The following is an 11,885-nucleotide window of genomic DNA, read 5'->3' as shown; positions in this document are numbered from 1 at the left end:
TAAGCGAGGTTCACAGATACAGCGTTGGCATAAAAAGTTCCTAATTTTGTTACCAGTTAAAAAAAAATCACTTTCTTGCTGCCCTTTAAGCACTCTTTACTGATGTACATATATCAGCCAGTTATCATTAATATGTGTCATGTAATATTGGAAATTAAATTGACACAGTGTTGCATGCAAAACTATGTACAAACAGGTGTACACTGAATGAGTTTACATTTGTAACACAAGCAAAAAGACAAAATTTGTTCAAAAACTTTTATTTACTATAAAGACAAAACCCACCAAAATAGGTACAAATTATACTATATAAAATTGGTTCAATGGGGTAAAAACTTAATTAAAATATCTTGATATATTTAAAATAACAAAGGATAAAATGAAGCCAAATTTCTTAACCCAGAGATTTCTGTAAAATTTGCTTGCACAGTAAGGTGCTAATAGAAGCTAGCCCTTAAGCCCTGGAAGTCTTAGGAATCAGTCACATAGCAAATATAATTTCATTGTGAAAGTGAACTTTGGTAGAAGAAACTCTATAGGACACCTGAGGTAGTAGAAACTGGAATAAACAGCAGTAGACGTTATTTACAACTTAAGTACCAAATAACATTAAGAACACAAGAAAAAAAAATTACACAATAAAATTTTCAGTCCAGCTTTGATCCAAAGAAATAAGAATATCACATCTGCATTTTAAAAACACCACAGTTACCAGCAAGCTGAGGGAAACACAAATTCAAACAAACGTATTTGGACACCTAGAGGCAGTTTAAGTTTGAAATGTGGTAGGCATGGTGATTTACAAAGTAATACTGATTAGCTGAGGTTCATCAGTTTATACAATTTACATTTCTGCCAGAAACACTATTAAACTGACAATTGATCTTCCAGTACATGAATTGGCAAGAGTGCATCCTTTAAAGCTTGCGCATGAGAAAGACTTGGAAACAATCTTATCAGAATGAGAAATTCTAAAGTGGTCAAACAAAACAAGAGTCAAGTACAAAACAGTTAGAGCTACCAAACTTCACATTTCAGTATTATCTTTTTAACTCTTCAAAGTCCACCATCTTCCAAAACAAAGGAATGTAAAATTTCCAAAAGAAGCATATCCACAACTAATGACACTACCTTTTTCTTTAATTAGTATCAGCAATATCATTCCTGTAAACTTATGTTTCAGATGTTTTATGTCCAATTTGTATGGTACATTTCTAATGTACTGTAGCTTATTTAGTTTGTCCTGAGTCACTGAAAACCAATTCTATTTCAGTCCAACAATCCAGTCCAACTGGCTTCTGAAGAGTTAAAACATAGACAGTATTTTTTTCATAATGGATTAAACACAATCACTATTTGATTTAAAAAATATCCCCATTTTTAAAAAGAAAAAAAGAAAAGCTGCCATTTTCCTTCAGTATTACATGCATCAGAATCTAAAAACCTGCCTTTAAAATAATTTTTTTAAAAAAAACAAACACACCTGCTGAAAAAAAAAGGTAAGGTCTGCACTACAGGTGAAGCTTTACTTCACATTTTACTTTATCTTTCTTTTCAAGTCCAAGTTTATTTCTTGTTCAAATAAATACCTTTCTTATGGTAATATTTTCAATGATTTCAAATTAAATTATCACTAATGGCTACAGTAAATAGATGATGTACGGCAGAAGGAAAACAGCAGGTAAAACTTATCAGTAGAGAACATGACCTCAGTTTCGTTACACAAACAGTCGGCACCTGCTCCCACTGAAGTACAAGACAAGATCCCCCATAAACTTTAATGGCAGTTGGGTTTAACATGAAACCTCTCTACATGATTTGCCTGAAGCAGCTGCTATATGAGAAGGCTCAACAACTTTTAGCATGATTCAGACTAAGTTTTTTGTGCAGAATATTATTTTTTCTTTACTTTGTTTTTTTTTAAATAGCCTATACTATCAGACCCTTCAACACTGCCTTGTTGAAGGTGGCATTTAATTTCTTTTCAGTTTTACAGCTAATCTGTTTTTAAAACTCTCCTACAAGCAAGATGTTCCATAACACAGCTTGCATCTCTTTTTCTAAAGACTATTTTAAAAGAGCATCTTTCCCTGAAAGTTAAAAACACATTGAAAACAAACATTAATTTCAAAAGAAATTACATGGTCAGTAGTGGATGCAGTGAGCCACGACTGCCTGCTCTTACTTTAAGGAAGTTCTTTTGAAGTATCCATCCATGTTTGGATTTGTTAATCCGAGAACTTTGTGTCATTAAATAGGACAGATACAGAACTTCCTTCTGACCAGCACTAAAAATTGACTAATTGCAGAATCCCCTCTCTGCTTACATCTACATGATGTGAAATGGAACGATAACTGCTATGTTAAAATAGATCCTGAGCCCCTCAGCCCCTCCGTGCTGAAAAAGTGCTCTAAATGAAGTTTAAAAAAGAAAAATCACTTCTCTGCTAAATAATCATGCAGATTTAAGGAAAAATGCTTTTGTATTCACACAGAGCCAGATGTTTGAAAGGCACAGTTTACAAATCTCTGCACAAGTTGTGAAATGTTGCATAATGAGCTTAGGTAAAGATCTCGATTTGTCGATCACATACTTAGGTAGGGTTCTCCACTGGCTTTAAGTCCTTGATGTATCTATCACTAAGGCCAGCAGAATAATGTGATTTGCTGTGCTTCACTGCACTGCAAGACAGTTATTGTATATTCAGTAGCATCTTCTTCAGTGTTCCAGCCTTATACGTGGTAGCTACCAAGTAGTACGGAAGACTGGGTGTTTCAGCAGCTCCCTTGATGGTGGTCTGTCCTGAGGTTGAAGTTCTAAACAGCGAAGTGTCACATCTTTCAAACCAGGAGACAGATGTGTAGGAATTGATGGAGCAGTAGTTGCACTAGCAATCTGAACAAATGGAAAATAACTCTTTAGAAGTCAGTAGTTCTTAAGTGCCTTCTCCTACCCCAAAAATATTCCACAAGATGATAGTTTTCAGGTGAGGAGCTATACTTACAAGCTTTTCTCCACTTAGCATATTTCCTACTGCAGTTGGAAGATTATTACCAATTTGTTTTGAGTCTAAAGTTGCCCTCACATTTATAGCCTTTCACAACCTGCCTCTTTCCTTTCACTCCTCTCCCACAATTTTCTTCTTACAGCAACAATCTGCAGTCATCATCTACTAAGCAGGCTCTTACGCCATCCACAGGAATATTCTTTAGTCTACTAGTCACCATCACTGTTACTGGCATATACCCACACTGAGATACACTAAGCCGTGTAATGTCTCATTATGACATGTTAAACTCGGTACTCTCACTTGCATTGTCTTTACTGTATTTCTACTACCACCCTAAAGAGCAGTCCCTCAGACAGATTTTGTTTTCTTTGGATCACATTAAGCAAGATGATTGAGAACACCAGGGTGGCACTACCAAATTCACAGAAACACAGAACCAAGACAACTGCATCTCTTATCATGAATGGTTTATACCTGAGTGCTGCTGTGCTAGTTCTGTTTCGTGGACACTTCCTTACGCTAGTGAAAATGCTAGTAATCACTTTCTTCACTTGCAGCACTAGTTTTAGTTCGTTTGCAGTTCAGTCAGAATATACCTAAATTTATCTAAGTAAGAAACATGAAATGTCACTATCGATGACCTAGGAAATGTAGGGGCAGTATTCATACATAGCATGGCACAGTGGTAAATGTCTTTCAGCGATGCCTGAATTTTGAACATCAGGTTTTTACAAAATGACATTTCCCACTATCAAATACAAATATATAAATGTTTCATGGTACAAAAAACTTATTTTACTCCTGTATTTTATAGAATTACAAGAAATGTCTAATCCCAATGTTCTGCTTAGAGTCACAATCAACTCCGCTCCCAATTTTTTTTCAGCTTCTTACACTATGTATTTATATCTTAGGTTCTTCTGCATATTGTTGTGCTGATAGCCTTTTTTTTTTGAACAAACAAGTATGATTTTTTTGGTATCAGTATTGATTTTGTACTAACAGCTCAAGTATAAAGATGAACTACTGCAATAATCTCTACTACTTGGATGCTTTTATAAAATTCACATTGCTGTATATGAAAATAGCCAGTGTCTTTTTTTAGCATATTGGTAGCAACAAGATAGCTCACCTTAAATATAAGAGCAAGATGATTGGAGTGTTTCTCTGCATTCCAGGGAGGTTTAGCACAAGCCATTTCTATAACAACACAGCCAACACTCCACACATCACAGCTCCTACCATATTGCTGACCCCTCAGAACCTGCACAGACAAGACAGAACAAAGCTCAGATTACTCAATTCAGAGTCTCCTAAATAAAAAATTTAGAAGAAAAAAGGAAATATTTTTTAAAAATACCACCAACTAAGTGTATTATGATTAACATTTCAGGTTGAGACAGTGATAACTCATGTAAATGCCATCAGATTTTAGAGCTGTGGAGGGCTACTGAATAAAATACCTGACCAAGAGGCAAAGCACCTTGCAAGAGTTAGCTCTTAACCAACTTGGTCACTTAGGCTTTAGTAGCAGTACTTAACGATAGATTTTGTAACAAACTACTGAAAACATCTTTGATAGCAAGAAAATAAATGTCATCAACACCATGCTGGAATCATTCCTATTGTTTGGAACAAATACAACTTAAAACGTATTTTCATGTTATTTGGCTCTACAAATTAGCCTAAAAAATTCAAACAAGCTTTTTTGAAGTAACTTCCAAAACTGGTTTCTTACCTCTGGTGCCATAAATGCAATAGTTCCCAACAACTGTCCCTGAAACTCCCCAGCACCCGTTCCTTTTGATGCCAACCTGGCTGCAGCTCCAAAATCAGCAATTCTTAATCTATGACCTGTGCTGTCAATTAGCAAATTGGCACCTGTCAACAGCATAATAAAAATACTGCTAGTTGGCTCTCTATGAAATGCAAAAGGATGAACAGACACTCTTCCTCCCTCCGGTTCAAAATTATATATAGGTTGACATTCCCCACTCCCAATCAAGGAAATATAAAAATCAAGGACAAAGTCTAATAACACCACTTTTCTGTTATGCCTGAATGATACCGCACACAGCTTGAGGCTGTTCAAGAGACTTAGAGAATCAATCAAACTTTCAAAATAGGGTGAAACACAGGATTCTAGAACATTATTCTGCCTGGAGGCAGAATAATAAAAGAAAATAGTAACCTAAAAACCTAAAGCTCCCTGTGAAATTAAGACTTACTTTATTATTAAACAACTTTGAGTTATCTTAAAGAGAACTGCAGAGGAATCAAAAGTTTTCCTATTTGAACAATATTAAAGACAAATATTTGCCATTGCTATGTTGCTATTTATCTGAGATCTCTCTAGTTCATGACTAGGTATTGTGCTGGTTTGAGGCTAATTGGAATATTTTAATGAGAGGAATTAGATTTTGGCTGTGAAAAGAAAATATAGTGATGTCTAAATTACTCATTTGTTCTGCTGAGACACAAACATATGTAAGACAGTCTCTGCCTGGCCTTTGCTGTATTAACTCTTCTGCCTCACCCCCACACATTTACTGACTAATTCTGCTTGTAACACCCCTTGCTGACGTTTTCAGATCACCTTGTATGTAGGGAGACTCTGGGATAAGGGAGAGGGTGGAAAGAAGATGGAAGGGTGGTTGGGAGCCCTTCCTGGGCACTCTAGCTGCTGGGAGGGGTCCTGTATTTCTGTATTATGTTTAACTTGTATGTAACTGTATATAGTTGTAAATAGTTGTAATATATTGTGTATATATATATGCTTGTAAATTGTGCTAAGGTGTGAATATAAATCTTCATTCTTTAACTTCCAGCTGACTGAGTTTAGTCTGGGTGAATCCTTGTGTGTTTGGGGCAGCTGATGCCCAGGACCACTGCAGGTATAGCGACATTAAATGAAAAAGTTTATTAAGACTGGTATTTCCCAATAAAGCCTGTGTTTTTCTCAAACATAGCGCAAATGTGATTATTTTAAATTGTGACAAAGGAAGAAAAGTTACCACAATATTCTTACATATGAGAAGTTTGACTTATCTTGTCCCATTCACAAATCTTACTATCCTTTCAGTGCACGCATTTGCATTAATTTAACTAGCAGTATTTAAAGCTATGTGGCCACTTCCTACCTTGTCTGAACAAACTGAGAAAACAAAAATTTCTAAAGTATTGGAATGAGTAGCAAATATCCCCAAGCATGCTATGAACTTACTAACTTCAGTAATTAGAAGTTCTACAGAATGATCAGACAAACCCAACTGAAACACAACTGTTGAGATGGTATCTCAGAGAAGCAATGCATCTCAAGCTAAACTAGATGATGCTTTCTGAATATTCTTTTTTAAAAGGCATTCAAAGTAATTCTCACCTTTAACATCTCTATGGATTATCTGATTCTCATGAAGGTAAGAAAGGCCACGTAACAGTTGTTCTGTGTAATTAATAATAACTGATTCTTTGAAGGCTCCATATTTACTTAGCAAATGAGCAACTGAACCACCTAGAAGATTTGAAAAAGAAACAAAACAAAACCCAAAACCAACATACATTTTATCAACACTTCTATTTTGTACTAGTAGAATGCAGCAGTATCTTCTAAAATTTCAACTTGATATTGGTATTCCAAATTTTTCTAAATTACCACGTAACATGCGTAAGATTTTTCCCTGAAGCATCCTACTTATTACATATTATCAGTAATTTATTTCAGGTTCACTAAAGCCTTTGTACGTCATCACACAACTTGTATGAGAATGGTTAAGACAAACCTAAATGACATGTATTAAAACCAGCTTTAACTTCATGTTACATCAGCCTGATATATTTCCAGCTAAACTGCCTCTCTCTCAAGTTTAGAAACCCTTGTTTAGATTAAGAAATTGAGGAAAAAGAAGTATTTTTCCCTCCAGTTTCCAGCTACTTTAACTGGAAATTAGCAAATTCCAGCAAATTTGCTAAGTGAATCATAATGCAGTAGGAAACTACACAGTTGAAGACTCCACTGATACTTTCATTTTTGTAGCCATCATAGTTGTTTACCTGCCATCCATTCAATAAAGAGGTTATAGTTGCTCTTCTCACATGTAGCACCTAACATTCGAATAATGTTAGGATGGTTCAGATGACTCATCATCCTTATTTCTTCTCTCAGTGCTTCAACTACCTCTTCTTGCTCTGACGAAGTGTTCCTGACATATGTCACCTGTTTTGAAATGAAGTAATCAGACTTATCTCACAGAATTATCAGTCATGCATACCCTCTTCAGTACAATCAGTAGAATGGATGGGTTTCAATCTCTTTTCACTATCAATAAACTGCAAGTATCCTTTTCTGTCAAGCCCCTCAGCTGAGAATGTGTCTCCACGTGAGACAGTTGTGGAAAATTGAGAGTGATGTTCTGGGGATATGTCAAGAGAAATACCTCCAAGTATGGAATGGGGAAACTTCCCTCTTCATTCTCCCCTGCTTAAACTAAGAAAAATTACTAATTTTTCATATGCTGGAGAAAAAGAAAGCCTTGAAATGAGATTTTGGCAGTGTTCCTGTAAGTATGATTTTTGCTAGTTGAACTATCTGTTTTGTAACTAAACACCTTACCCTGGAAATCTGATGGTGTGGGCAGCGGAGGTAGGGGAAGGGAGATCAGAAGTCCTGTAACAGAACTGCAGTGAGACCCAGTCCTGACCTGTGCTATATCTCAATGGTTTCTGCAGAGAACGTCCTCTGGGCATCACCTCTTCAGGAGGAGCCTCAAGGACTAAGGTCACAACCAAAACAGTTTAGAGGAGGAATAGTGATAAAATGTTTTGAAATTGCTCAATTCCATGGGGAGAAGTTAATTTAAAATTAATAAGAAAATACTAGCATTACAATTCCTCCTATGCCTCACCAATTCAGAACTAGGGTGCTTTAACTATGAAAGATTTACTCCTATCAAGAGCCTTCAAAAATCTTAAGTGAAACATGCATTTGAGCCTCTCTTCTTAGTCATACTTGTGTGTCTATCAACATAAATATTAGAAATATTTGCTTCAAAATTAGCTGTTGAATCAGAGGAAACAAGCATTAAACTACATTTCCTCCATTTAAAGTGTTTTAAGAAAACATCTTGACAAGTTAAGAGGAAGCTACATTTAATAGGTACCTTGCAAATAGAGTGTTAATTTGTAATCAAGAGACCTGGGCTCCATGCCTAGTTCTGCCACTGATTTAGCAACTTGGTGAAAGTAAAAAATGAATTTTAAGCCTATGCAAAAAAACAGATATATAAAAAACCCTACAAGTTGTTGGTTTATTTGGGTTTGGTTAGGGGTTTTTCCATCTTTTTTTTCCATTTCAAAGAAAAGTGGAAAATTGAAAATATTATGTTAATATCATGCATGAAAAGATTTTTTATTGTGTATTATATGTAAACACATATCAGGGAGCAGAAGCAGCAAGAAACAAGAATTTGGTAAGAGCAAACAGCTTTCATATTTAATATTCCAAGGAAATATTGAGGACAAAGCACAGAATATTGAAGAGAGTGAAGTATTTGAAATATTTACCTGTTTTACAGCCATTAACGTCCCCGTTCCCACATCCTGAGCTTGGTAACAGGAAGAGAAAGCTCCAAGGCCAATTTGCTGACCTTTCAACCATTCTGCATCTTCTCTGTAATGGTGTTTTGCTTTGGTATGTCCTGGCAAGGTTTCTGGTGTCTGCAAATCAAATTGCTAATCAATTCTGTGGGTATTAGCATTCATCTTTAATGTAGACATTCTAGAAGGTTACTAAATATCCAAGCTTCTTCTCTCCCTTACAGCTTTTATACTGGCACACTGTATGTTTCAGCTGAGACCAGAACACAAAAGTATTCCCTAATCCACATACTCGTCCTCTAAGAGCTGAGAGCCTCATCTGTTACCGCCTGACAGTGAAATGGAAAGATTTAAGGACGCAAGTAGGAAAAAGAATTTTTCTGTTCCTGATCTCATGTCTAGTTAAGGTTTTAGATAGTACTAACAGTAAACAGTTTTCTACTTAATTTATTCCACTTTATGCTTTGCATGTTGTTACTTTATGCAAAAGATCCTAAGTACTTGCTCCATTCTCACTTTTTGTGCTTTTGTCTATTTGCAAACAAGTATCTTTTTTCCCCACTTCTAAATCTCACACCAGATGTACAGTCAAGAAAACCTCTTCCAGCTTTCCCTTTTCTTTCAGAAGTTAGCTTGGATTTTGAACTACTGCATCCAAAGTCAGTCAACACTCAGTACAGTCCTACATGTGCTTAAAAACTTTGTTCTAATTTCCTGGCTTCATGACTTCTACACCTCTTTCTTTGCCATGTTAAGGGTTGGTACATAACATGACATTTCTCTTCCAAATACCTTCTCTAAACTTACTAGGATTGGAAGGATTTTGTTAGCATCCTCATCTGGCAGGCTGTTTAGACTCTAACTCCTAGAAGAGGGTATTGAGGACCTTTGTCCTTCATATAACTTTGGAAACACAGCAGCACTGACTTACAATATCAGCAAACCTCAGCTGAGAGTTATGCTAAACACCCACAGATATACTTACATCCTGTTGAATGATTATGATATCTTGGCCATTTTCAACCTGAAGTTGGGGAATTATTGGCAGGGCATCTTGAGAGGCTGACATTGCCATAGCAATTGCTAAAGCTTCCTCCTCTTCGGCCTCCATCTTCTCCTTGCATTTTTGATTATGATTAACATCATCTTTGTAAGTATCATCATTTTCTGCCCGCTCAGGAGAAAGAACTGCAACTTCAGACTTGAACGTAACTGTGCCATCACTTGTGGGCATAGATGCCTCCAGTAGGTCCTCAATACTGGAATTGAGCTCCACATTAGCATCCAATCGACATTTTTCATCTACTGGTGTGAACACTGTCTCCTCACTTGGTATAACTGCACTGCTAGTACTACTACTATTGCCATCACACTGCGAAGCATCATTCAGGTCAAGTGTCATACTCTGTTTTAAGGTTTCTCCCTGCTTGTTCACATCACTTGGGGTGGGTCGTGATGGCTTTGGCCTGTGTATGTGACTGGATGGCAATGGCCTGGCTTGGGTGAAAACTGGAGAAAGTTTCTCTGGTTCTTTATTATCAGAACAATTTCTTTGAAACTGGAGAGAAAGTTTCCGCTCTGTTTGAGGAGAAGGTGAAGGGACTTTGCAGGGAACAAATCCCTGAGTTCTGAGTTTAGAGACATCTGTTACAGTGCCAGCTGGTACAGATGGGCTTGAGGGTGACAAAAGTGTTGGGAATAGTGACTGGGAATGACTGGTTGCGGGAGATGAGTTCAAACACTGACTGTGGGGTTTTCCTTTTGTTTGAATGGCTGGCTTTGGTTGCTCAGTGGTTACTGATGAAACAGGAAGTCCCACAGCAAGGCCAGTCAGCATCTCAGAAATGTCCTCCGGACTGGCACTCAGTGTTTTATCACTTAAACTTTTTGCACTTTTCCCTGATAACTGAATAGTATTGTTAGGAGTATTACTTTCTGTAGCTTCTGGAGAGTTATCTGGTACAGGCAGCTGCAAAAAGTCTTCATGTCGACATTCCCCGGACTGCATTTCTTCCATGCCTAGCTGGATAGCTTCTGCAATTTCCATTTCATCTGCTATTGCCATCAGACGTCGACGCATCCTTGCATAATGAGTTGAGCTTGTCACACTCAACATTTCTAATAGCTTTACAAAAACATGGGGCACTCTTGCCACCATTCTTGCTGCACTCAAAAATACTCTCCGTGATAGTTTACCAACCATTGAATGGGAATTGTCAATTGACTGCAAGGTGAAAGTTAGGAGGGAGAGAAGTTTCTTATATCTAAAAAAAAAAAGAAAAGATATGTTTTATACAACGGAATGCTTTAGTTAACTAGTGCCAAGGAAGTTGGTATAAGACAGTGTATTTAGCTGTCAGTTCTGCTGTAGAAAGGGGATATAATGCTACACTAGTGCCTCAAAATTGATTCAAAATTTGTATGTTTTAATAATTATTCATTTCATAAACTAAGTGCACTTCTGTATATGAATCATACTGTTTGTTACAGGAATTAGAACATTTTATTTGCCAGAAATCACCAACACCACGCTCAACTATGAGGAGCAATCATCACATAGTGTAAGCAAGTACCTGTCTACTATGGTATCAGCCTGTAAAATATCTCCACAGACAATATGAGGATAAAATTCACCAGGAAATTCCAACAGAAGTCTCTCTATTAGACAAAGTCTTCCCAGCAGTGCTTGCCAGTTGTTGGATTCGGTTTGGGTTCCAAGAATACAATTTAAGACATAATCAACACCACCAATACCAATAGACCCTACAAAAAAAAAAAAGTTCATACAGTAAAGATTAGATATAATCTACATTCTGCCCAAAATAAAGATTAGAACTGTATCTTACAAAAATATATAATTACTCCCTTCCCTCAGAAGCTGCTGAAAAGCTTCTTAGTCATGCTGACATTGGATATACCTATTAAAACAATTCTGCACATTTGCTTTTAATTGTAATTCAATTATGACTGAAGAGCTATTATTACCAGATTTAAGTATTTCTCTCCCAACTGCCAGCTCGCCCGCTTGGCCTTTACACATCTCCAATAGTGTTGAGACTGAAAGTTGACTTGTTCGACTGTAATAAATTAAAACAATAAAATAAATCTTTTAGCAGATGCTTTCAAGGAAGAACATTCTACTCATTATAATCATTGCTAACTTGGAATTGTGCACAGAAAAAAAACCAATTTCACATGACTTTACTCCAGTACATTATGTGTAATCTACTAATATTTGTGTCATTTTTTACCAAGATACTTTCAGAAGTGTCATGTCAAGCA

The 11,885-nt window shown here is 36.5% G+C and overlaps 1 protein-coding gene across 1 annotated transcript in view; it reads right to left on the bottom strand.

Annotated features, from left to right (window-relative positions):
• Positions 1–244: 244 nt before the first annotated feature.
• MAP3K1 (mitogen-activated protein kinase kinase kinase 1) overlaps positions 245–11,885 on the bottom strand; it is a 65,798-nt gene continuing 54,157 nt past the window's right edge. Inside the window, exons 12-20 of the mRNA XM_064176569.1 lie at positions 11,589–11,680; positions 11,177–11,366; positions 9,589–10,867; positions 8,571–8,723; positions 7,062–7,224; positions 6,391–6,522; positions 4,750–4,892; positions 4,144–4,275; positions 245–2,896 (exon numbers count right to left, since the gene is read on the bottom strand). Coding sequence (XP_064032639.1) covers positions 2,747–2,896; positions 4,144–4,275; positions 4,750–4,892; positions 6,391–6,522; positions 7,062–7,224; positions 8,571–8,723; positions 9,589–10,867; positions 11,177–11,366; positions 11,589–11,680 — 2,434 coding nt within the window. The 3' untranslated portion in view covers positions 245–2,746. The remainder of the gene's footprint in view (positions 2,897–4,143; positions 4,276–4,749; positions 4,893–6,390; positions 6,523–7,061; positions 7,225–8,570; positions 8,724–9,588; positions 10,868–11,176; positions 11,367–11,588; positions 11,681–11,885) is intronic.

Source organism: Pogoniulus pusillus, chromosome Z (assembly GCF_015220805.1).
Source record: "Pogoniulus pusillus isolate bPogPus1 chromosome Z, bPogPus1.pri, whole genome shotgun sequence".
Classification (NCBI taxonomy): Eukaryota; Metazoa; Chordata; class Aves; order Piciformes; family Lybiidae; genus Pogoniulus; species Pogoniulus pusillus.
Note: the sequence above shows the minus strand (reverse complement) of the source record. Positions and strands in the feature narration are given on the sequence as shown.